Here is a 26,740-nt window from a genome sequence, read left to right on the forward strand (position 1 = left end):
AATATACATAGCAATAAGATAAATGTTATGGTTACTTGCACATGTGGTTTTGTTTCATATTTTATGATTTTTCTAAATTTTGCATACTAAAAAAACTTTGAATTAAAATTAAAACATAATATCTACTTTAATAAAATAAAATCTTTTTGTCACATGTCACACTCTCATTGATTTGGCCACATATCATTTTGTGGTTTTTTTCAATTAAATTTTTCCCACGGCATTTTGTGGTTTTTTCATTTTATCAATTTTCACATAATATTTAAATGTAATAATTATAATAAATGCATATCAATTCCATTTATTGACTTTCTTTTTAATTTTAAAATTTCTAAATTAAAACTTCATTAGTTTCCTTTGTTAAAAATTTTAAATTATTTGTTTAAATTTAAAAAAGAAAAAAACACATTAATTTTAATAAATCAATATTTTTTAATTTTTCTTATAAATTCAAAGTTTTAAATGTTTAGAATTTCATATTTAAATTTTTTTTCTTTCAAATGAACTCATATAATACATAGGTTTTCCACCTAATTTTTAATAAATTAACAAACGGTGTTTGCAAATTAAATTGGTAAAATCATAAAACAAACATATTAATTATATCTTAAATTTTAAAAAGTATAAGTTATTAAGCTTTTTGAACAAATCGTTATTTATAAATAATTTATAAATACTTGTCAAAAGTTTGAAGACTTGAATTAAATAAAACAATTAAGAAATTCAATTTGAAACAAAATAAAAATTTTAAAATATATTAATTCATGTATATAATCTAATTTATATTTGTTAAACTAGACATTAATATTAATTAATTTACATTAATAATATAAATTGACAATAAATATAAAATATAAACATGAATATTTTATATAAAAATGGAAATTTTTAATTACATAATAACCAACAATAAAATCGAACAAGCCAAAATAGCTATCTAGCATGGTATCTTTGCGCAGGCATACATCTAAGTATATATAAACGACATTTAAGTCGGTTTAAGAATGTTATTTTTCTAAAAAGTTAAAAATTTGAAATGTTTTAACTAGAAAACAACACACATTTTAAAAATGTTATTTTTCTAAAAAGTTAAAAATTTGAAAACCACATATTTTTTTAAAATGTGAACCTAAGACACTCGGTGTTGGAAAATACAAAATGTAAAGCAAACAACAATTACGCATTTTGTTAAGAAAACCCAATAAATGATTGTCTGAAGATGAAATTAGAAAAATGCAAATGAATCTATACATGAAGAAAGTCTGATTTGTATGATAAGTTTTACCCCTTGAATCTTGATCCAACCACCACCACCACCACCACCAGCAGCATAAGTTAACCTCCTAAATGGTACACTACTTACTACACATGAGAGAAATATTATTAAGTATAAGTAGGGGTAAACACCATCAACCACCATCTCATATCATATCTTACAATCTTGCATTTCTACTTACTTTACCATATCCATATCCATATCCAATCTCATTAATTTTGGGCTCTATCCCTAAAATTACACATCCCATCCCATCCACATGCACCATTCATTAACTCAACTCAACTCAACTCAACTCAGTTAGTATCACTATCACTATTTCACCTACTTCTAATATTTTCCTCATTTGAGGTTATTCTCGATCCATTGCCTGCCCTCGCATAAATCGCCCACCTTCATCTGTCACAATTAAACAAACAAACCTAATCAATCAAATCATAAGATTTATATTAATCCAAATCCATGTAAACCTAAAGAGCTGTAACAAATGAAAAAATCTTTAAAATATCTATACATCAAAACAAACTCATATCATATGGATATGTTATCAACAAGGATATTTAGAGTTGGAGATAATAATACTAGTAGTAGTAGTAGTAGTAGTATATGTTTTATTTATTGTCAGCAAAAGCAAATGAACAAAGGTTATTCTTTAAGCTTATATGAAACAAACACTACTGTGTTTTATGACCAAACCCACCCACCCCATGTCTGAAATTTTTGCAACCCATTTCGACAAGATAATTTGGAACAGAAAGTTAATACAAATTTTTAGTAATGATGTATAAAAATAGGGCTAAATGCAAGAAACATAAATGTAGTTTCTACTTTCTACTTTGTAGGGAAGTTTGGTTTATAAGGAAGGTAGCAGGTTACCCATTGCTATAGTTAAAATGCATTTAAGCCCAAAAAACAAGTTTCTTGCTTCTGAATCTTCACATATCACAACCAAGGCAAGAGAGAGAGATTTTCTACCATAAATATGCAAGCATTATAATTATATTCATATCTGTCATTTAATTTTACACTGTATTATTTAAGGAACCAAATTGGAAGGGAAGATTATCCTTTGTCTGCTTTCCATTAAAAAAAACTCAGGAACATCAATTTTTTTTCCTTTCTACTTAGTTTCATTCACTTGTCTCTTTAAGTGGGACTCAGGAAGTAAGAAATTTAGTAGAGTTAGAAGAAGAGTTTAGTTTGTGTACCACTTTCACCATCTGAGATATCTGCAAGCCTTGCAATGGCATCAGTCAGTGCTTGTTCATGTTCCTGCATTACCATATCATTCATTCATTATTATTATTATTTCAATCGTAAATCATACATTACATGTTTTCAAACTTAACTAACCTTGAGCACTTTCTTAGCTTTCTCTATTTCAACAGGATCTGGATGACTAGACCCAAATACCCTCTCAACCTGTTGCATGAATGTTAAAATTCCTTTCCCTTCTTGTAAATACAATATACATATATGATATATCTGCAGCTGCAATTATCATGTATCTACCTCTTTTATCAGAGTATCAGTGTGAAGTAACTGAATATTGTCTAGACCCTTCTTTCCAATGCCATTCTGTGATGGTGGAAAATCTTTTCTTGCTGCTGCTTGACTTTTGGGCAACCCTCTACCTCTCCCTCCACCTCCACCAGGACCATTATCACGTCCAACAGGTCTACTCATTCCATGGCCTGATCCACCACCATAACCCCCTTTATGAGGAATCCCAGGGTCCTCCCCTTCCCATTGTATATCCTCTGGTGATATCTGCATCATCAAGTATCAAACAATATTTTATTTTATTTTATTTAACACATGCTATGCTATAATTTTAACTTTCTACACATACCTCTGCAAGATTAACCCATTCCCATGTCTCATTTGCTGTACTAATATCATAAACTAGTGCATGCCGACCCTGAAAACATATTTATTTATTTATTTATTTTTTTCAGCATAAAAAATTTGGAGGTGGAATATCAAATTTACCTCAACGGGGTTGTAATCTGTTATAACAGCTTCATAAAAATTGTTGTCATCGGGCCATCTGGTTCTCACTTTTCTTCCAATCAATGGGGAGAATGCTGGTGCTTCAGCAGACTCATTTGCAAGTGGCCCAGAAGTCACACGATTACCAAGCTGCCCCCTCCCACTTGGCCCTGATGGAGGGTACTGCATTTTCAGGGAAGATCCTCCCCCCATTATCTGACCACCACCCCCACCCTGCCAATTGCCATTTACAAATTACAACAAACATATCATATCATAAAAAAAAAAACAAAATACCAATGTGGGCTTACAGATTTCTTGTTTTTCCCTTTTGTCCCTGAGACAGGTGCTCTTCTAGCGGATGAAGAAGATGGTTGGTTTGGTGGAGGAACTGGTTGTTGTGGATGAAAAGAAGGAGATGGGACACCAAATGATTGAGAAGGTCCTGAAGAGTTTATCTTTTGTTTCTTACGAGAGGCTGACACTGATGGACTTGGTAATGGATCATGAACAGCTTGCCCTGTGTTCAGAATCCCACCCGATTGTCTCCACTCCCTATTTAAATAAATACATATATCAGATAAACATGGTAATCATATCATATTATCAGGAGCTTGTTTTGTTTCTTGACAATATTGGACCTTATTCTCCGGATAACATCATCTGCATTTACTTTTCCCAAAAGCTCTCTGTGTTCTTCATTTGATAATCTCAATTCTTTTCGGAGCTCGGTTATTAAACCTTCCTTTTCCTGAAAAAAAAAAAATACACATATATCAGGGAACAACAAACTAAAAGATGATCAAGAGAATATGATGACAAACCATACCCAAGTAATTGCATCAGCTTGGGCTTTAAAGGCTCGTAAAACGGAACTGTAAGCTTCCTGCTCAAGGTGGTGAATTTGGGCTTCCATGTCTGTTTCTGCATACATCCTTGGATATTGTACAGGAGCCATAACTGCAGATCTTCCATTACCTGCAACACGTCCACCTCTTGGAATTCTATTTTGATGGGATGGCGGAAGATCATCATCAGTTCCTGCAATAAATCCAAACAATCATCATAAACTCATCTACACCAATTGGTTATTATGACTTCTGACAGTGAAACTTATGAGCCGATTCAGCTCATTATGACATCTTCTCAAGAATAGCTGAATAGCATCAAAAAAACTTGCTCGTGGTGGCAAATGTTCTCTTTCAGAACTGAGTAAAGATGGCCTTAGTCCTTATTTTCTTTTATTATGCCCTTCACCACATGAGCCAGGGGAGCTGTTATTGCATCCCAATAAGCTCCTCAAAAATATTAACTGACATTAATAAAGTGAGTGCTTTCCAGACCTTCTCTACCCCTCGATTCCCATTTTTCAAAAAAGAAGTGCCACTCAACAAGGATCCTTAACTGATAAATGAAGAAAAAGAAAGAAAACAAACAGCTATAGTGTAGGATCATCTACACACTAACAGTAACATATGTGTAGTTGCAATGCTATGTGGTATGAATAGATACTGGAAAAGCTCTATCCGTCACAGGCAAGCACAGCATGTAATTGTAATCAATCCTCACATCCATATTGATATTGCATACAAAGGAATGTGCTTTCTACTCTTTTTATGGTTCCTACAATTGTCTGCTTCTTGAACATGATTCTCATCTCCTAGGCTCTAATCTGAATACCCTGGTGTTTACTTTTACAATAACAGGATGCAAACTCCATTCAATATTATTTATATCCGGCCGCAACAAGTGTTGAGTTGGTGATAGCATTGCATTAAAGCATTGATATGACAAAATGGGATTTTATTAGGGGGTTTAGGTGTTGCATGCTAGAGAGTTAAGGGCATTTGCAAATAAAATGGGTGCAGGTGTGATGCACAGCTAGACCTTCAAGGCTTCAACAACACCCAAAAAGATGCTCATAAAACTATGCTCATAAGCCAAAGCAATCTGAAAGGCCATGAATTCCATAGTTGCAATGCTATGATATCATAGGATCATAGGACGACGACGACTACACAACATAGACACATAACAGAAAATCAAGCATCTCAAAAGAAAGGAGAGGGATGTAGGAAATAAGCCAAGCATGGTGATTATACAACATAGACACATAACAGAATAGGTCTATTTGTAAGTCAGGAACGGAAGAAGTATAGTTAAATGCAAAAGAAGATTAGTCAAGGTCTAAGAGCCCTACTTGATTTATGTTTTATATTCTGCGAAAGGCAACATTTGAATGCAGCAATGCACACTAACTACCAATTTGGCAAGCCCATTATCTTTTCTTTGATAAACCCATAATCAATAGAAGGGGGAAAACAGTTGGGGTAAATAAAAGAGTCACCTTCTCCACTCCAAAATACAACACATTGCTAATTTACTTTCTCCATATCATTGATACGTACACCAACAAGGTAGCTCCCAAAATAATTCAAGTACACATAACCCAAAATACTACCAAGCAAACAACACACTTCACCTGCACCAACCAAACTCTAAGCTTCACTTTCTCATTCTTTTAATTCTCCCTCTAATTCAAAGCAGAAAACTTTCAACAAAATTCAACCAAAAGAATCCAATCCAACACGACCACACCAACAAATTCATAATTCTAACGTGTTGAATTTGTGTAAACAAGATGCAGAAAAACAAAATTAAGAAAAGACAATGCTGGAAAAGAAAAATCAAGCGGAACGTATCGCACACTGATCGATAACAAATTCGCAACAAAATCGTAGCTTCCACCAAATTTCGGGAAAGGTGTTAGAGATTGAAGAGCTCACCGCTGCTATCGAAAGGTTCGTAGTCCATAGCCAGCTTGCAAAAAGAAAAGAATTATCAAAATCCAGAAGGATTAAGCGCAGAAAAACCCTATAGTCGCAGGAAGCTTCAAAGAAACGCGAAACAAGTCAAATTGAGCGCCGATTCGCCTCCTTAGGGTTAAATTTGACGTTTACGGTGAAAGTAATGAATGGATTGAAGGTTTGAAGGCAATGATTGAGGGGGAATTAGGGTTTGATTTGGAGTTTAGAAGAGAGTGATGACAAAAGGGGCGACGGGAGGAGGAGGCGCGGACTTGAACGAGATCTATATGGGGATTGTTTGTTTTAGGTTAATTGTTGGGTTTGAGTTCCGCCCCTTTGGGGTTTTGACTTCGTACTTCTCAAACACAAAACACAATCTTAGAGGAATTATGGGAAGTCATCTTGCCTTCAATGGGATACATATAATAATTGTTATGATTCTAGAACATTTAATAAATAAGATTTTATTTTAATTTTAATTTTACTTTTTTATACTTTTGCAGGAAACAAAGGACGTATATTCATGTTTATTGTAAAAAAAATATATTAAAAAATCTATTCTATATGACTAATTTTATTTATTTTGACCATTGATTCAATGTTAGGTTGTAGTGATTTTATATAAATTGATTTTGAATTTCAAATATTCCAAGAGTATTGTTTTAGATGTCAATGTTTTTTTTTCTGGATTTTGCTTTGTTTGTTCTTATATAGCTTTTCTATGAATGTATATGTATTATTTATTAGTTATCTTGTTAACTAAAATAGAAATATATTTTTGTCCTTTACAAGATTCCATCAAAATTTTGTAAGCTGGCCTTAACACTAATAGGGATTTAAAAAATCATTAGTTGAAGTTAACGATTCAAGAAAACCATTGACTAGTTGAATTGTTGATGTTATGTTCTTTATATTTCTTTGTTGGATTGTTGGGTTTTATTTTTTATTAATATTCCTAAAGAAAGTAGTTATCTAGGTGAACTTGACTACCATTTTATCCGCTTCTACCACATATTTATAAGATATTTTGGTAATAAACTAGAGTTAAGAGACAAAAAATCAACCGGGTCATGAAGCTGTGGAATTAATGTAATTAGAAATATAGAAAATATTATCGTTTGATGCTAATTAATGATCAAAGAAATAGTAAACACCGAGACAGTTAGCACCCTTTGATGCTTAATTACTCATTTGAAGGTTAATTAGTAATCATATTAATATTTGTTTATATTGTTGATTGAGTTTTAATTATAGCCAATGCATTTATCGGATTACCGAACTATGGATACGAATTCAGATACTGAAATCCGAATATCTGAAATTTCAGATATCCGGTTTTGAACATCCACCTAGGAGTGGTGGAGAATGAAATATTTTCAACCGTTATTAGTTATAAAAAATAAAAAATAAAAGAAGGGTAGAAATGTTACTAGGGATCGGTGTGAGATGTGATGTTGCAGCGTCATCCATATAGCAGGGTTGTTCCATTAATTAAGATTCAATGTGTGGAAAGCTCCATGAAATTTGCTCCAAGTCCTTGGCAGACCATAAGCAATACGAGAGGTGGTGGTAGTGGTGACATGAGCTTGCAATGATGGATGTGGAGGAAAATAGGATCATCACTTGTGGAGAGGTTCCAAGAAGGTCTTGTTGATGGAAAGCCCCATGGATTGTGTGTAATACCAAGTAAGACGGATTGATAAATTGATTGGAAATGCAAAAACACCCAAATTATGGAGGTTATCGTAGATGGAATTATGGTGGTTGAGGACTTCAATTGGTGTTTTTTTGTAAATGGTTATTATGGGGTAGGTATATGTTTATATGGAGAGCATAGTTTCAAAAAAGGGGGCTAGAGAGATAAAAGAATGTGAATGTATTTAACCATTGCTCATTCTTTTGTTTTCAATACCAATGGTGCATTTGGTAAAATTAACTTGGTAGCTTCTTCTTTTGATTAATCTAGGAAGCCAATAGCTTTTATATATGCAAAAGTGTTTGGAAAAACTAGTTGGTAGCTTTTGAATGTGTATAACAAGTTAAAAAGTAAAACCTAAAAACTCTCGTAGCTACTTGAAGAAGCTTTTGGATTTAGAGCTTTTTGTTTAAAATAAAATATAAAGGCTTTTGCTGTCAAATGAACTTTTTAAATTTTTTCGAGCTTTTTCTTATAGAGTTAATGTCATAATACGGTAATAAACCATCTAAATTGTTTTGAAAATACCATTAAACTAAAAAGTGTTATCAAAAGATAACAAACTTTAACTTTTGTTTTTAAAATACTATTACGACATGTAATAGCTTTTTCTCCTGGTCATAATGATATTTTTAAAACAAAAGTTATAGTTTGTTACATGTTCATGTGTTTTTTAGTTCAATGGTATTTTTAAAACAAAAGTTATAGTTTGTTACCTTTTAATGTCTTGTTTAGTTAAATGATATTTTTAAAACAGCTCATATAGTTCGTTACCATTTCATAACTTTTTTAGTTCACAAATTGATAATCGCATTATTTCATTTTGTAATTTTTAATACTTGTTTATGATCCAAAATACATGAAATTTATTAATTTTATAATATAAATAATTACACATCAATGCAAATTTGCTAGTAAGGTCGCTTATTTTCATGGAATTCCAAAAGAATCCTTTTTGGACTTGTTATATCAAAAGAATATACCTGGATAAATCTAAGATGCAAATGGATACGATGCCAACATGGATAGGAGGTTTCAAGCAAAACCAAAAAACCAAAAATAATGAAGTAATTTTAACCGGTTAAACCAAACGAAGAAGCCTAGCTAATATTTTCAATTTTACGTACAATGAAAATGAATGAAGCTATTTTAACTGGTCAGCTCGGACGAAGCGATTTCAACATATCAAAATGAATAATTTTTGTACTTTATAATTAGAGATTAATATAGATATCTTTTCATGAAAAACAAATTTGTGTTGCAACTTCATAGTTTAATGATAATATAATTTTTTTAAACTATGAACAACGTAATATTTTGTTTGAAAAAATATATTTATACTGATGTGTAAATATTAAGGTCACAAAATTAATAAATTTCATGTTTTTTAGATAGTAGGCAAGTGCTAAAAATGAAAAAATGAAGAAAAAAAATATGATTATTAAATTTTGAACTAAAAAGTGTTGAAAGGTAACGAAATATATAAAGTGTTTTAAAGACATGAAAATGTAACAAACAATAACGTTTTGTTTTAAAAAATATCATTATGACCAGAGAAATGGTTATTACAGGTCATAATAGTATTTTAAAAATAAAAGTTAAAGTTTGTTACATTTTAATGATATTTTTGAGTTTAATGGTATTTTCTAAACATTTTAAATAGTTCATTACCTTATTATAACATTAAGTACATTTCTTACAAATTAAAAGTTTTCAAACACTTTCAAAAGTTATATAGCAAACACACTGTAATTTTAATCTTTTGAATTTTGAGTCTAAGAAACAACAAACAGATAAATATCCTAGATTAATCAAAAGAAGTTAATTTTATTTTGAAATAGAAAAATTACATGGATGGGGTATTATTAGTCATGTTAGATTTGTAGTATTTTTTGTTTTAAGTTTACCACTCCTTTTTAATATTTTTACGACTATAAACGAATAGATAGATTGAAATAAGTTTTTGTTGTGTTGCATGGAAGGTTCTAAAAAATGCATTATGGCAATGCCAAGGCATCAAGGCATGGCTCCGCAGCCATGAAAACACTCATCACGTCGCTATTAGACATGGTGCACACTATGGCTTGTCTAGGCACGCTTCCCCCCATGTTGCGGGTTTTTGTCAATGCACTTTTTTTTTCCTTTTTCTTATCCAACATGATGTATCTATTGAAATTTTGTTAATTTTTTGTTACAAGGTATTTGATATAACACTTGTAAAATCTTTGTATATTTAATATAAATATAAAAACTATATATATATATATATATATATATATATATATATATATATATATATATAAAATTGTTGTATTAAGTCAAGCCTTCAAAAAACATCATCGCTCGTAAAAGCCTGAGGAAAAATGTCATAGCTCACAAAAGTTTAAGGTTTGACATTTTAGAACTGTGGTTGCATGCAGTTATCCTTTAATTTTGGAAACTTGGAAGTGATGTTTAAAATTTTTGAAATTTGAATCCTAAATACATCCTAACAAGATTTTACAAAATGAAAACGATGATGTGTAAGTAGTTGGTGTTGACATCCTTTGGTATTTAGAAACCATAATGGTATGACATGATCCAGCCTCCTTAAACTGAATGATCCAATGGCACCTTCTTTCTTATCATATGGGTTATTTGATTTTAACCAGAGGCAGGCAGCACAGAGTAATATATGTATAGGTCCGTATAACACAACAAAAGGTAAGGTGATAGTGATGAATTAATTAATTACTTAATTAATAACATGCATGGAATGGACTATGGAGTTGGAATCTGTAAACAGATATAGCAACAAATCAACAATCATTTGTTTCAGATATAATAATACCCCAACCAGTTTTCTTAAAATGTTGACAAGATCACAAGACAAGTATCTTTTTTGAACACATGATTATATAATAATAATAATAATAACATCAGCAAGACTAGAAACCAGCCCATCCAGCAGGTCGGGAAGCCGACTTACTTTCTTTGTTTTTGAAGTCCTCCCCATAACGAGAACGCCCAGAATTGGTGGTGGTGCTGATATTAGGTGTTGTGTTTGCCTGAGAGTGAGAGCCAGCAGCAGCAGGAACCGCTGTGAAGCTTTCTGCTCCAAAACCCCAATTGGTGGTGCCGCCTTCAGCCGCTGGCTTGTTCTGGTGCCCGTTTCTTGTTCTAACGGATTTGGAGTTGTTTGTGGGATTCTCCTCAGGAAAAGCCTGCCATGAGTTTTGTTCAGGGCTTAGGCTTGGGACTGGGGACCCTTTATCAAATAATCCCTTTTCAACCTCCCAAACTCTTCCATCTTTCTCTTTCTGCTATTAAATTTTAAAATTAAACAAACAATCATAATTTAAAACATACTGTATTATTCAAACTACAATGTCATAATTAAAAAAAAAAAAATGTGAATGTAATACAAAGAAACGAAACTAGGTTGCTATATATAATAAACAACCATGAAATTTACCTGTGGAGATGGAGATGGAGACTGGTGTTGAATTCCAGGAGATGGCTGGGTTTTAGAGCTGCTTTTATTTGAAGATGGAGTTGTAGAAGCAAGAGTTTGCTGCTTCAGCTCATGTAGCTCTTGTCTCTGTGATCGACAAATAGCAGATAACTTTTCATATTTAGAAATCAATTCATTTTTCTCCATATTAACCTGCTTCAGCTCTTCCCTTAATCTTTCTACTTCACCCTCTAACTCCTCTTCCTTCCCAACTCTATTCATGCCAAACTCACTTGCAAAAGCATTAAAACCATCATTAGATTTTGGACCACCTTCTGGGAAAAAGTTCATTTCAAAGTCCTTTGAAGGACCCGACTTCCCCTGCACCATTTTTTGCGAGGACCGCGAATGGCGACCTTCGTTTTTCGGAGGACTAGTTCTGTGTAAAGTAAATCTCTCAGCCCCACTTGCCTCTTCATCAAATTTAAGCTCTTCAACAACAGCTGATTCCTTAGCATGCTGAGTTGTCCAGAAAGCACCCATGGGCCCACCACTTCCCTCGTTCCGGGATGACTCAGCGGTGGTGGTGGTTGGTGGCGGCGGTGGGCTTCTACGAGGCACCGGGCTAGATTTATTTGCAGGCTTTGAAAGACCTGTTAAACCACAATTAAAATTTGAATAAAAATATAATAATAATAACAAAAAGAATTGATTTATGACCTTCATGGATGTCAGCTTGGAGCATTTCAGGTGGTCTATCGGGTAAAGACTTCTGAGATTCATCGGGTAATAGGCCATTAACTCGAAACCACACCTGCATAAATCAAAGAAAAATGACATGAGTAAAAATGGGTATACACATGGCAGCTATGTTCCATGTGTGTATAACTAACCTAAATTCATGGAGATGAATGTCCAATCAAGCAAAGCTCTTGCCTGCGTGATGTCTGGTCTGGAAGATGGAAAAGATTGCAGCATGTCCTTGATGAGATCTGTTATTGATGAGCTGTACTTTGGCATTTCTGGAATGCGATAATTTCCATTCAATACTTGTAGCTTCGATTCACCATCAAATGCAGACTTGAAGTAACAGATGCGGAATAGTAGACACCCAAGTGCCTGCATGAAATCAAACTAGGATGAGAAGGGCATTCATGTCTTTTCACATGGGTCAGGGTAACAAATGGAAAACTCAACTTACCCATATATCAACTTTCTCGCTTATAACTTCTCTCAGAAGCAAATCCCACATCTGAAACAAGAACAAAAGTTGCAAATGAATCAAAAAGAAAGATTTGATTGTTAATTATCTTTAATAAACAAACCTCAGGGGATCTATAGGCAGGTGTTGTGTGTTTTCTTATATTGTCTTCTTCAATGCCCATTTCTTCAGGCCTTTCAAAACGTTTATGATTCGTTGAGGTGCTACCAAAGTCACATAACTTCCATAATCCATCAGATCCAAGCAAAATATTCTCTGCCTTCAAGTCACTACATTTGCAAATTAAAAATTATTGCTAATGTTCTTCAAAAGCAAAAGACATAGAAAAGAATTTAATAAGTATTATGTTAATTACCGGTGAGCAATGGGTGGTGACTGGCAGTGCATAGCAAAAACTGCATTACAGACATCTCTGAATATTTGAAGAATTTGTTTCTCTTCAAAGAAGCCAGCACCTCTGCTTTCCAGCACATTAACCAGAGATTTATCACAAAATTCCATAACAAGTAGTGCTTCCTTTGTGCGCCCTGTATCCAAGAAAGTATGTGCACATAGCATGACAATGTTTGGGTGTCCTTGAAGTGATTTCATCACGGATATTTCTTTCTTCACAAGATCTAGAGATTCTTCATCGTTACATATCATGTGTTTTAGTGCATATTGCTTTGAACCATTTAGAGCATCTTGAGCCAAGTAAACACAAGAGAATCCACCCTCAGCTATCACATTGCGAACTTGAATTTTTAGATTTCCAATGTCAATCATGCGACCTTCGAGTCCGGACTTCTCCTTTGGCATGAATTGTTTGATTCTCCACATGGTTGATAGCAAAAAAGTGAATCTGCATAATGTTTGTTGTTAATTGAGAATCACATTTTTGAAAGCAGATGACGCGTGATTACAATGTTAATCTGTATATAGAATTCATTCAGTAATCGGTGCTGAGTGCCTGATCTTCGAGTGCAATAACTCACGCTTGATTACAATCAACAGTTTCAGTAAGCCCTCAAGAAATTGGATGAAAATATTAAATTATATCTCCTAATCGTATACGGATCTTTTCACAAATTCGTAGTAGCGTTGCGATTTCATAACCAGCGGTAGAAAAAATAAACAGAGTACGAAAATGTATATTTCGAATGTAGTTAAGAGATCTAAAAGATTCGATAGATTTCCATCGCACATGACTTCCTTACGACCTTGATTCCACACGTCAAGTGAAATTCACAAATGGATCTTAAGATACAAAGACCTAGATCTACGTAAACTCTTGTCACTGCTATAGTAATCTACTCTAAGCATAAATAAACCAGAAATGATGCCGAATTTTTTTTACAACACTGTAAATAGAAAAGGAACACCGAAATCAATAGCGTGTGATCAAAGGAAACGAACCTGGCGAGAGAGAACCGGATAGATCGGCAAGCAACTAAAGCAGAGTCTTTTTATGGATTGTTGTTGTTTGTGTGCGCAAGATCTGGGATCAGAAGTGAGATTTTATTTGTGGGGATGAGATGAAATGATGGTTTTAGATTTGATACCTGATTGTGATCTCAGATCTGGATTTGTAGCTTTGAGCATAAGGAAGGAAATCGACGACAGAAAGAGTGTGTGGTGGGACGGCCGATGGAGAAAAGAACGCTGATAGCGTATGATCACCAGTCCACGATTGTACATGTATGTATATTTAACTACTGTGTGTATCTACAAGATTAATTAATTTTTTGTAACGTGCCTATAACCAATTCTAATTATATATTCGTTAAGCTAACTAATATTTTTTGTGTTATAAGAAGTACTAAACTTTAGAAAAAAAAATACGAGTTTTAATTGACTATTTCATTTAATTAACTTTCTAATATTTCTCATTTAATTTTTTTTTTAAATTTAGTATATGAAGGTCATCTTAAATTTTTAAAATCTGAAATTTTAAAATGTTTGAATTTTTAAGAGGGGTTAGAATTGTTAAGATCTAAATTTTTAACATGTTGTTTAATTGGAACATGTGAATTATTGTGTTGAAATATAACAATGACCATTTACCTTTCTTTTTTATTTTCTAGTGAATTCAAATGTCCATTTATAAAACAAATGAATAATTTTCTTTTATATATATATATATATATATATATATATATATATATATATATATATATATATATATATATATATATATATATATATATATATATATATATATATATAAACAATTAAAAATTCAAATTAAACATTAGTCTAATGCATCCGGCTTCCACCAAAATTTAACCATCTTTCACCTCATCCACCTTGTATTCCTATTGCATCATTCATAGACTCTCTGTTATACCATCCATAACACTTCATGATAGATTCACTATTCATTTTAGATTTCAATTTTCCTCTATAAAATTTGATTTCATAATATATTTTTAAGCACAATTCAATTTGAGATTTCAACACTTCCTGCTTCCATAACACTCCATGCTATACCTTCCACACCTCAAAGTACCCATTTCAGATTTCATACACAAAAAATTCAATTTCAGATTTCAATTTCAATTTCCCTATAAATGATACTATATAGTACGTATGAGAAATGGCGAGAACAAGAAAAATCAAAAGACTTCGAACAAATTCCCATTTCAAGTTTCTTACACAAAAAAAATTGATTTCAGATGTGAGAAGAGAAATGTAAACCTTTAATGCCCTGTAATTTTCTTAAAATTCATAAACATAACTCGTGCTTACAATTTGATTAATTCCAAATACACAAACATTACCTGATGTTGTTGTCGATGGCGAAGCGATAGCAGAGAGTTATAGGTCGGCGGAGAGGGTTAGGATGGAAAAGGAGACCTGCGATGGCAGGAAAGGAGCATGCGGCGGTCGGTGGTGTGCAACGGCGGTGTTGGTCTTTGTAAAGTACGATGTGATATGTAATGTCCAACGGGATATTGGGAGTGATGGAGGCGGGTGTTCTTCGATGCTGCAAAAATGAGGATGAACGAGGGTAGGGATTGGAAGATACGCGTGCTCTTTTTTCTTCAGATGTGAGTGTCATCTGATTCGGTTAGACATTTTTTCTAATTAAGTGGATAAATTAAATGCTAACCAAATGCTTTGAATCTTATAGATTAAGAGGTGCCTCTTTTTAAGAGACATTAACAGCTAAACAAACAAGGTCTTACATAGGTTAATTGTGACATCCCCAATTTCACGGGCAGAAAAGATCGGTTTTTTATGCTTTATTTGAAAATCAGAGTATACTTTTGAAGAAATATGTTGCGGAATTTGTTCCCAAAAATATGATAAGTAAATTATCAAAGCATTCCTGAATGAATGAGTTTTCATTATATTAAAAATGTTGGGATGTCATTGTCAATACATTACATAAGCATAAATATAAATGGTACAAGCCTTACAACATCTATTATTCTAATGGTCTATAATCCATAGATCTCTCATCAGATCAACACTCTTGTAATATATGTACATTAGTTGTACCTAATCAACTCTTGTGCATAATTATAGGAACCTAAATTAGTCAAATTTTGTGATAGGAAACTCCTTAATCACAGGAGGTCATTCTCTATTTTGTAATTATTTATACCTTGTCATCTTTTCTTTTGGTGAAATTGAAGATTACCATTCTCTCATGGTATCAAAGACAAAAACTGATCCTATCTTCATTAAAAAAAATCCTAACACAGGTTTTCTTCCTAGAAACCCCTCATGGTCGGTGACTCATCCAAGAATTCTGCCGACTCTGCTTTTGTTCCTTTTTATACCCTTCTTCACCTCATCACCATAAAACTTTCTTCAACTAATTATCTTTTATGGAAAAATCAAATCCTTCCTATTCTCTCTTATCAAAATCTTCAAGGTCACGTTGATGGTACTGGCTCCTCACCACCAAATGTAATCATTATCGAGGGTAAATCTGTCTCAAATCCGTAGCACCTCTTCTGGAAATAAGCTGATCAAAAAGTCATTCTTCTTTTTTAATCTTCCTTAACAAGAAGAAGCCATGGCAAAAGCCATTGGTCTCACTACTGCTAGACAGATTTGGTGTGCCCTTGAAGACGTCTATAGTCACGACTCAGATGAGTGTATGCACACTTTACGTGATTCTCTTAGACAACTTCAAAAGGGTTCCTATACTATTGTAGATTTTAGTCGCAAATTTAAAACTCTTTGTGATCAACTATATGCGATTGAACATCCTGTCGCAGATACTGACAAATTTCACTGGTTCATATGCGGTTTAGGCCCCTTTTATGAGACTTTTTCAACCGCCCGTCATGTTATTCATCCTCGTCCAGCATTTCGTGATTTGGTTGCTCATGTTGAAAGCCACAAACTCTTTCTTCAGTTTATCCATGTTTCTGCAACACCACAGGCAACTTTTATCTCTCATTAGCACTCCTCCAGGTCTGACTCTTCTGGTTCTGGTTATTCTCGAGGGTCATCTATTGTTGGTTATTCTTGTGGTTCACGTGGTTTGGTCCAAGGGCCATCATTTGCTTGTGGGCGTGGTCAACATCCACCTCATTGTCAATTATGCAGGAAATAAGGCATTATGCAACAACTTTCCCTAATCTTGCTACTTTTACTCAATGAGCTCCTACAATTGATGCAAATCTTGCTCAAGCCTTCCAATCCCAATGTCATGTTACATCAAATGCTCCATATTGGTATGTGGATTCTGGAGCGAAAGCTTATATGACGTCTTCACCTGATGGTCTTGATTCCGCTACCAAACATCTGGGTAATGATTATGTAATTTTTGGTAATGATTCATCCTTACCAGTTTCATGTGTGGGACATTCTTGCCTCAACAACCGACTTCCACTCCAAGATGTTCTTGTTGTTCCACACATTACCAAGAATCTTTTATCCATTAGTAAACTCACCTCGGACTCTCCTGTTGATGTTCATTTTACTAATCATTATTTTACTGTTCAGGATCGAAAAACACATGAGGTTCTAGCTCGGTGGTAGCATGACAAAGGCCTCTACATTATTCATCAAGGAAATAAGGCGTTTATGGCGACTGTCTCATCTCATTATCTTAAGGCTTCTTATGAAAACTGGCATAGTCGTCTTGGACATGTTTCATTTAACATTATTTCTCTATTAAATAAACTGGGACATTTATGTGTTACTTCATTGTTACCTAAACTACGCATTTGCTCTTCATGTCAATTATCAAAAGCTCATCGTTTCCCTTTTGATGAAAACATTAAACATTCTTTAAATGTTCTGGACTTATTTCATTGTGAGCCGGCGAGTCTTCTGGTCTTCTGCTACGACAGAGATCTGGACATCACAGTGCAAAGTCGTTAGAGCCGCTCGAGGGACTGTGCCCCGGGAGCAGGCTCCGACGGTCAAGTTAGATCATCTAGAAGATCCGAGATGGTCCTCCATAGCTGGAGAGAACCATCTTGGTGCTGGTGGTGTGGTGGCTGACGGCGGCGGGTGGCGGCTAAGCCACCCGGCCGGAGTATAGTGGCGGCTGAGCCATGGGGAAGCTCTAGGGGAAGATCCAGGGAAAGGTCCCTCTTCATGGAGGAGGTATTATTTATTATATAGGGGATAATTAGGTCAAGGGGAATTAGGTCAGGTCTTGGGCCAGCCCAATTCAGGCCCAACTAGCAAGGAGCTAGGCAAGGCCGCCCGGAGGCGCCGGGAGGGACTGGCGGGCGCGCACCAGGAAAGGATGTCAAGGGAGCGCCAGGCCGGGCTGGCGGGAGAGTCCCCAACAAGGCTGGCAAGGGAGTCCCCAGCAAGGCTTGGCAAGGGAACGCCAGGCAGGGCTGGCAGGAGCGCGCCAGGCCAGGCTGGCGCGCTGGAGCAGTTTAGGCCATGCTAGTGGACCATATATCATCAAGTCCCCCCAGTCTGGTGTTATTGGTAGGCAGCCAATGGCATCAGACTGGACTAGTCATATAAACTAATAGGAGAGTCCCTAGTGAGGCTGGCAAGAGAGTCCCCGGCAAGGTTGGCAGGAGTGCGCCAGGGCAGGCTAGCGTGCTAGAGCGGACTGGGCCATGCTAATGGACCATATATCATCAAGCCCCCCCAGTCTGATGTTATTGGTACGCGGCCAATGACATCGGATTGGACTTAGTCATATAAATTGTGCGTCGTCAAGTCCCCCTAGTCTGATGTGATTGGTCTGCTGACAATCAGATCGGACTAGATAAAGCACCAATAATAAAGAGAAATGACTGAACCTCGCCGGCGAGAGCCGTGGGGTTGTGCGACGAGCCAAACACTGCTTGAGCTGACTTGATACTCCTTCATTGAGAGGAGTGTGAGCTGGTCGGTGAGATGCAACGTAACTGTTGTTGCGTGTAACGCCCGCAAATTCGGGCTAGTCAAATTAGAGGCAATAGGGGTCGAAAACGACTTTTCAACAAAAGATTATTTAGAATAAATAGTCTTAACCAAGTTTTAGAGTATGTTACAAGGTTTTTGTACATATAAAGAACGCCAAAATCCGAGTTATAACGAAGAAGTTATGACCCGTTGAAGTTTCGCGACGGAACCGGCACGATACCAGGAAGCGTAAATAGTGAATTTACGATAGAGCGAGATTTAGCCTTAGCGATCTAAACGAAAGTCGTAGAATATGTTAAACTAAGAACATCGATAAAAAGAACGCCCAAATCTGACTTCGTATGAGGAAGTTATGATTTTTCTAAGATTTAGCATAGCAGTGCACAACCCGAAATCTGAACTTTAGATCGGTCAATTTTTAGCCGACGGGATCTAAATGAAAGTTGTAGTACTCATAAATACCAACGCGTGGATATAAAGAACGTCGATAATAGAGCTCGTATGCGAAAGATATGGACGAAGCTTAGTCCCTACTTTTCGAGCGCGGCGAATTCGATACAGTTTTGTAAATCCGAGATAGAATGAGAATTAGCCAACGAGGTCTAAATGAGAGTTGAAGATCTCATTAATAGGAACTCAACGGTAAAAAGACAGACAAAAACGGAACTCGTATGTGAAAGTTATGGACGAAGCTTAGTCTCTACTTTTCGAGCACGGCGAATTCGATACAGTTTTGTAAATCCGAGATAGAATGAGAATTAGCTAACGAGGTATAAATGAAAGTTGAAGATCTCATTAATAGGAACTCAACAGTAAAAAGATAGACAAAAACGGAGCTCGTATGCAAAAGTTACGGACAAAGCTTGGAGACTACTTTACTATACACTTCCTATAAATACAAGGGTGAACTCCTCATATTTTCTTCACACCATAAGCCTTTCTTTCTCTCTCTAACTTCTCTCTAACCTCCCTAAACCCCTACCAAGTCTAGGGAACCTCCCTATCACGAGAAGAAAGCCCCGGAGCGCCCGACGACTCCGAGAAGAAAAGTTTTCGGCTCGGAAACGCTGCTCCAGCGAAGCCCGGTTTTTAATAAAAACCCGTTGTAAGTGAGCTACTCCTATAGTATATTTAATATAGATTTTATTTAATCATAGTAACATTGTTAGGACCTTAAAATAATTATTTGGGCTATTATTATGAGTTATATTGAGTGTTATTTAACGCTTATATAATAGTAATAATAGCTAGACTAATAAATTAGTCTCGTCAAGCGTCAGACTAAACTCTAGTGGTAATGATACTAGGTTTCGTCAAGGGATAATTGTTTTAAGAGTAACGAAGTGCTGTCCGAGTGCCGACTCACCACCTTTCAGGTGAGTGCATAATCCCTTTCATCTTACACATAGATATGAAGTATTTTATATAAACTACGTGCTACGTGTGCACATTATCTGAATACTTGTTGTCTATGCTGGTTGAACGTTTTATACATGTTTTAAAGGACTTAAATTGTATACGTATTTTATATATACGAAAATGTTGGGTATGAGATGGGTAGATGAATGATGAGAGATAGAAGATGACGTGAGTATACATTGGCAGCTATAGACTTAGTGCCTATGGGACAAACACCGGTAGCTATGGACCTAGTACCTTTTAGACGTTGGTAGCTATGGATTTAGTACCTGTTGGGAATTGGTAGCTATGGACTTAGTATCTATTAGTTAGACGCTGGTAGCTAAGGATTTAGTACCTGTAGGAATTGGTAGCTATGGACTTAGTACCTGTTGAACATTGGTAGCTATGGACTTAGTACCTATTAGATAAAGACTGGTAGTTATGGATTTAGTACTCGATGAATAGACTATAGCAGCTATGGAATTAGTGCTTTATGAACGAACATTGGCAGCTATGGATTTAGTGCCAGTCCTATAACCCTGGAAGTAAGGGACTTCGGAATAAACGAATGCAGGATAGATGACTCTTAGGTTAAATCCTTAAAGAGTAAAGAAGATAATGGGGATGCGTGATTGGGTTGATTGTTTGATTGAACATAATAATTATATTATTGTGGGTTGAAAACCCTATGTACTCACCAGGTTTCCCAACCTGACCCACTCAGTTTATGTATATCACAGGTGACGAAGTGAAGTGACATTACATTGAGAGATTTAAAAGAGATGTAGATCACTAGTGTAAATCATTGTAAGTTCTGTTTATGCTTATGTTTCGGTATTAACGATGACATCCCAAACATTTTAAAATGAAATAAATACGTTTCTTCGAAAATGTTTTAATAACGTATTTACCATGTTTTTCTGGGAACAAATTCCACAACCTTTTTATAAAATGAAGTACTCTGATTTTTATAAAGCATAAACAAAATCGGTCTTTTCTGGCCGTGATTTTGGGGATGTCACATTGCGATCATGCGGACCGAGGCTGCTAAAGAGTGTTACGCGACACTGATGTCGGCGGAATGTCGGACCGAGGTAGCTAAGAAGCGTAAGCTTGCCATTCAGTCCCTGAGACTGTTATCCGACGTGATTGTTGTGGTAGCCATGTGAGATGGGATGTCACCGGTAACCATCTACATAGTCTGCATTGCGGCGTACCAACCTTATCCCCCCCTTTCTTAGAGGAGGCGAGGAATAGATTCCGAGAGCTGGGCGACTAGGTTGTTAGCGAGGGTCACATAGCGAGACTATTGTCGATAGCCAGACAACAGAATTATTGAGGGATAGGCAGTGAGGCTATAGGTTAGGGTTGCATAGCAAGACCAGTGTTGTGGGGTACGCGACGAGGCTACAGATAGGGTTACGCAGCAGGACTATTTCCAAGAGCCAGGAAACAGAGGTGTTGTGGGGTCGCAGGTAGCAGGGCCGCTGTCGGGATGACCTTCTTGCCGGAGAGTATCCTCACTATAGCAGGTTGTAATGTGGATAACACTTCATCGATCGTAATACTTTGTTATGGTTTTGATATATTGACGTATGGGTTTTTATTTTATGATATGGATATAATGATTTTAGTAATTATTAAACAAAAAATTTTGGGTCGTATTTTGGGTCGTTTCAAGTTGGTATCAGAGCCTTGGTTTGAGGGATTCGGATACACTTTCGGGTGTGTCTGAACTCAAACTAAGGACACGGTAAAAGAATTTCAAAAGAAAAACATTTTCAAAAAGGGATTTTTGAAAAAGAACTTAGAAATAAAAGAATTTTGAAAACAAGAAAAGGGTGTGGTGCATGTGATCAGCCGATCTCAAGTAAGTACTCCCAAATTACCCATACAAGTTTATATTATGATTATCTGTTTCATTTCAGTAGAACAACATGCTAGTATAGGACTGAGGATCTAGGAGGATGCCTTATGTGCATGCTATATGTGTTCTAGCTTTATGAGAATTGCATGCTAGTATTGAGTAGACAGTAGTAGGATAGCCTGTTTAGGTTATGCCTGGTAGTATGGGCTTAACATTGTAAGCTAGTGCAGTTTCTCATTATGAGGGTAAAATTGCTTGAGTAGTTTCCTGTGTCCGAATGCTACTTGCTATGTGCTTTGTGGGACTCCGAGTAATGGGAGTTAGCCATTAGGTGAATACGTCACATCACATGTGATCAGGGTTGAATAATCTCAGAGTGTTGGATTTGGCGCTATTGCGCAGCTCTCGTTTGAGTCTAACCGTTGTAAGGACGAGTCATTTACTCGAAGGATTATCCGAGTCTCGTCATATGTGATGGTATTCAGGTGATGACTAATTGGCATTACAAGGAGGCCTTCAGTTGCTAAGGACTGGTTTTGGTTGAGTTAGAGGTTTCCTTAAGGCAAGCCTAGGATGAGAGTAGTAGAGATCAGTAGTAGTAGTAGTGGCTTGGTGGAGTTGAGGCGGTCCTTGAGAAATGGGTTTGGGTTGGGATCTGCAAAACCGGACGGTATGGCCCTTCCGGCCGCAGTTGGTGCAATGCAATTCACGGCAGAGGCCGTTGTGATGGAAGGGGCACTTGGGGCACTTGGGCAGGTTCCCAACATAGGTTTTTGCTGGTACAGGGGTAGCAGGAGTAGTGGCGGCATGGACGGACACTATTTGTTGATTTTTGGAAGAGGATTGAGCTTTCTTGTCCCTCTTTTTGTCCCACCTTTTCCTCTTGTTGTCGGATGTCTTGGGCGGTGCAGTGGCAGTTGTTGTTGTTGTTGATGGAGTGGAAGGAGTTTCATGATCAATCAACCTGTGGGCCAACTCCTTGGCGCTGTCAAAGGTTGTAGGATGTGAAGATAGAACGTTTCCTTGATACGGGGGCACTAAACCCCAGATGTATCGTTCGATTTTCTTGCTCTCATAAGGGATCATGTTAGGGCACATAGCTACTAGGTCGCAGAACCTGGCCGTATAAGCCACTATGTCTGTCCCCTTCATCTTGAGGTTCCAGAGTTCGTCTTCAAGCTTCTGAACCTCACCTCTAGGGCAGTACTCCCTTCTCAGTAGGTCCTTTAGTGTATCCCATCCCATGACATTGGTGATGGGTTTTGAGCATTCAAACACTTCCTAAGTGTACATGCACCCCTAATAACCTTGGATCTATGTTTGTCTAATTATCATGCAAAGTTGAATTCCAAGGTTATATTCCTATCTAGCATACATGGGGAACAATTTTGACTTGAATCATAGATAGAATAACTTACCTTGTTGTTGATTGTGTTCCTTGAAACCTTGTGAGCCTAGCACCCCAAGTGTGATGACTCAAATGCTTCACACAACACCAAATGCTCTTGGAAAGACTTGAGATAACACACACTTCTCAAAATCGGCCAAGCCCTCTAGTTTCTTATGTCTAGCCGATTTTGGTGGAGAATATGATTATTATATAGTGTTGACACATCTAGGGTTACACCATGTAAACCCTAATGTGTCATGACTCTTCATTTCCATGACCCATGGGTTTGTAACTCCCATGGAGCATCCATGGAGCATCCTATGGGTAGAACCCAACTTGATAATCCATGGAGCCTTTTAGCCCACTATACAAGATATGGATGATTTACATAATCAACCCATATATTTAATTAGTTATCCTTTGATCACTTAATTAATTCCAAATTAATTCTTGATCAACTAATCAAATAATATTATTAATATATTAGAACTTATAATATATTAATAATCTCCAAGTGTTATTTCTCTCATTTAGTCTATCCAATTGCATGGTGCCATGCAACCCAAATGGACCATGCCGGGTCGGGTCAAGTACAAGCCCGAAATAGTTATGGACTTAGACACCTTATCCAACAGTCTCCCACTTGGATAAGTCTAATAACTATATCTCTAGTACTTCAGGAACCGACCGGCAATCGTAGCTCTTTCAAGGTCTCTCAGAACTGAGAAGATGATGATACGCCATTTAAGATAAGTGATCATATAATCCTCTGTTCTAGATATCAGCCGGACAAATACATGGAACATGTCTTGCTTATTGTCCAGCATTTGTTTCCCGATTTCCGATTTGTTTGACATAGAACTTAATTGAACACATCAACTTAGTTCTGACCGGGCCCGGTACATGGGTCAAAACAAAATCATCGAGGGGCCCATATATCAGCTTCTAATCCAAGAAGGAACAGATAAACTTCGACTCATATGTTTGTTCTACCACTCATTGAATTACACACAAAAGTACGTTTTATAACATCGAGTTACCAATGCGGTTTCGTACAGTCAATGCATAACCAACTTGTAAGTAACAAATCATATCTCTAGGTTTGAAGACTTATATGATATTACCGTCTCACGATCACTCGAGATAAAATTCCATGAAGTGATTCCAGTGAGCGTGGGTTGTGTCCAATGCTCAGAACTTATGAGCACTCATGATTGTTGTAGCTTTGTCCAAGACCTCTACAACCAAACATGACAGTCTTGATTCATATCTACTTCCAACATATGACCGACTGTGGAGGTTTGAATAATATGTTATACCAAACAAAATTATTCTGGAAGTCAAAACATGCAAAAGAAATATAGTAAACGATTGACAAGAGATAGCAACACTTTACTCATGAATAAAACACCTTTTATTCATCATCAAATGTCAATTACACTTTACAAATTTCCGGGTTATCTAACTACTAAAACTTATATCATCCTTCAGCCCTATGCTCCGAGCATGCTGAAGATGCTTAACCCTACTCAGTCCCTTCGTGAGGGGATCTGCTGGGTTCTCATCCGATGATACCCTCTTTGCCACGAGGAGTCCTTCTTCGATCCGATGTCTGATGAAATGGTATTTTCTGTCGATGTGTCTGGATCTACCGTGATCCCTTGGTTCCTTGGCTAAGGCAACAACACTTTCACTATCACAGAAAATTTCCATTGGCTCTTTAATAGCTGGTACAACTCCAAGGTCTCCAATGAAGTTCTTCAACCATATCGCCTCCTTTGCTGCTTCACTAGCTGCAATATACTCTGATTCACAAGTAGAATCTGCCACTGTTTCTTGCTTGGAACTCTTCCAAGAAATTGCTCCTCCGTTTAGGGTAAAGACCCAGCCCGACTGAGAGCGGAAATTATCCCTATCAGTCTGGAAGCTAGCATCACTATACCCTACAACTCTCAAGTCATCACTCCCACCGAGGGTAAGAACCCAGTCCTTAGTCCTCCGCAGGTACTTGAGGATATTCTTTACCGCAGTCCAGTGTGCCTTGCCAGGGTTCGCCTGATACCTGCTAACCATGCTCAAGGCAAAAGCTACATCGGGTCGAGTACACGTCATAGCATACATGATCGATCCTACAGCCGAAGCGTAAGGTGTTCGACTCATTTCTGCTATCTCAGCCTCAGTGCTAGGGCTTTGTGTCTTACTCAATCTGGTGTTACTCTGGATGGGTAACTCTCCTTTCTTGGAATCCTGCATGCTGAATCTCTTCAGCACCTTATCCAAGTAGGTACTCTGACTAAGTCCAATTAGTCTTTTACTCCGATCTCTCAAGATTCTTATCCCTAGAATGTAGGCAGCTTCACCAAGGTCCTTCATAGCGAAACACTTCCCAAGCCAGGACTTTACTTCCTGCAGGGTTGGAATGTCGTTTCCTATGAGTAGTATGTCATCCACATACAATACCAAAAAGCTAACTATACTCCCACTAGCCTTGACATACACACAAGATTCATCTTCACTCCTAGAAAAGCCAAATTCCTTGACCTTTTCATCAAAGCAAAGATTCCATCTGCGAGGTGCTTGCTTCAATCCATAAATGGATTTCTCAAGCTTACACACTCTATTAGGGTACTCGTTGCTGACAAAACCCTCTGGCTGACTCATGTAAACATCTTCAGCCAACTTTCCATTAAGGAAAGCGGTTTTGACATCCATCTGCCATATTTCATAGTCATGAAATGCAGCTATGGCTAACAGAACCCGAATAGACTTAATCTTGGCTACCGGAGAAAAGGTCTCATCATAATCCACTCCAGGAATTTGAGAGAAGCCCTTTGCAACCAGTCTAGCCTTATAAGTGTGTACTTTACCATCCATGTCGGTCTTCTTCTTGAAGACCCATTTGCACCCTACTGTCTTACGACCTGGTACATTTTCAACCAAGTTCCAAACTTGATTTTCATACATGGATTGTATCTCGCTATCCATAGCCTCTTTCCATTTAGCAGACTCGGGGCCTGCCATGGCTTCCTCGTAGCTGTTAGGGTCATCTTGACTTACTAGTGTTTCATCACTAATAAGTGTCTCACCTTCTGCAGTAATATGGAATCCATAGTAATGCTCAGGTGCACTCCTAACTCTCGTGGAACGTCTCAGAGGTACAGATTTGTCAATTGACTCAACAGGAGTTTCCTCCTCAAGTTGAGGGCTAGAGTTTGAAGTTCCTTCACCGCTTGATTCTTGAATTTCTTCAAGATCAATTTGCCTCCCACTGTCTCCTTGGCTTATAAATTCTCTTTCTCGAAAGACTCCTCTTCTTGCTACAAAGACCACATTGT

At 36.6% G+C, this 26,740-nt stretch overlaps 2 protein-coding genes across 4 annotated transcripts; both read right to left on the reverse strand.

Moving 5' to 3' along the window:
- Positions 1-1,359: 1,359 nt before the first annotated feature.
- LOC111886746 (protein EMSY-LIKE 3) lies at positions 1,360-6,462 on the reverse strand. Its single transcript, XM_023882991.3, has 10 exons — positions 6,055-6,462; positions 4,098-4,309; positions 3,910-4,019; positions 3,580-3,823; positions 3,269-3,502; positions 3,129-3,197; positions 2,789-3,046; positions 2,630-2,698; positions 2,485-2,548; positions 1,360-1,675 (listed from the first exon to the last, which is right to left on the reverse strand). The coding sequence occupies exons 1-10, from the start codon at positions 6,080-6,082 to the stop codon at positions 1,629-1,631; spliced, it is 1,335 nt and encodes a 444-aa protein (XP_023738759.1). The 5' UTR covers positions 6,083-6,462; the 3' UTR covers positions 1,360-1,628.
- Positions 6,463-10,559: 4,097 nt separating this feature from the next.
- On the reverse strand, positions 10,560-14,124 carry LOC111886844 (uncharacterized). Of its 3 annotated transcripts, XM_023883094.3 has the most exons (9): positions 13,968-14,124; positions 13,822-13,903; positions 12,782-13,267; positions 12,530-12,695; positions 12,406-12,456; positions 12,141-12,323; positions 11,925-12,018; positions 11,226-11,857; positions 10,560-11,073 (listed from the first exon to the last, which is right to left on the reverse strand). In XM_023883094.3, the coding sequence occupies exons 3-9, from the start codon at positions 13,243-13,245 to the stop codon at positions 10,699-10,701; spliced, it is 1,965 nt and encodes a 654-aa protein (XP_023738862.1). In that variant the 5' UTR covers positions 13,246-13,267; positions 13,822-13,903; positions 13,968-14,124; the 3' UTR covers positions 10,560-10,698. The 3 variants fall into 3 exon arrangements, with proteins under 3 accessions (XP_023738862.1, XP_023738861.1, XP_023738863.1); XM_023883093.3 differs by having other exon boundaries at positions 13,822-14,087; XM_023883095.3 differs by having other exon boundaries at positions 10,560-11,070; positions 13,822-14,086.
- Positions 14,125-26,740: the final 12,616 nt, after the last annotated feature.

This window comes from Lactuca sativa, chromosome 4 (assembly GCF_002870075.4).
Source record: "Lactuca sativa cultivar Salinas chromosome 4, Lsat_Salinas_v11, whole genome shotgun sequence".
NCBI classification, from domain to species: Eukaryota; Viridiplantae; Streptophyta; class Magnoliopsida; order Asterales; family Asteraceae; genus Lactuca; species Lactuca sativa.

Bases quoted from the DNA above. Each gene is read 5' to 3' on its own strand.
- LOC111886746 (XM_023882991.3), bottom strand. From the start codon at position 6,082: ATGGACTACGAACCTTTCGATAGCAGCG. The intron at 3,047-3,128 runs GTATGTGTAGAA...TTGATGATGCAG, and splicing joins AATGGGTTAATCTTGCAGAG to ATATCACCAGAGGATATACA. The intron at 1,676-2,484 runs GTACACAAACTA...TAATTGTGACAG, and splicing joins TATCTCAGATGGTGAAAGTG to ATGAAGGTGGGCGATTTATG.
- LOC111886844 (XM_023883094.3), bottom strand. From the start codon at position 13,245: ATGTGGAGAATCAAACAATTCATGCCAAAGGAGAAGTCCGGACTCGAA. The intron at 12,696-12,781 runs GTAATTAACATA...TTGCAAATGTAG, and splicing joins TCACCACCCATTGCTCACCG to TGACTTGAAGGCAGAGAATA. The intron at 11,858-11,924 runs GTCATAAATCAA...GTGGTTTAACAG, and splicing joins CCAAGCTGACATCCATGAAG to GTCTTTCAAAGCCTGCAAAT.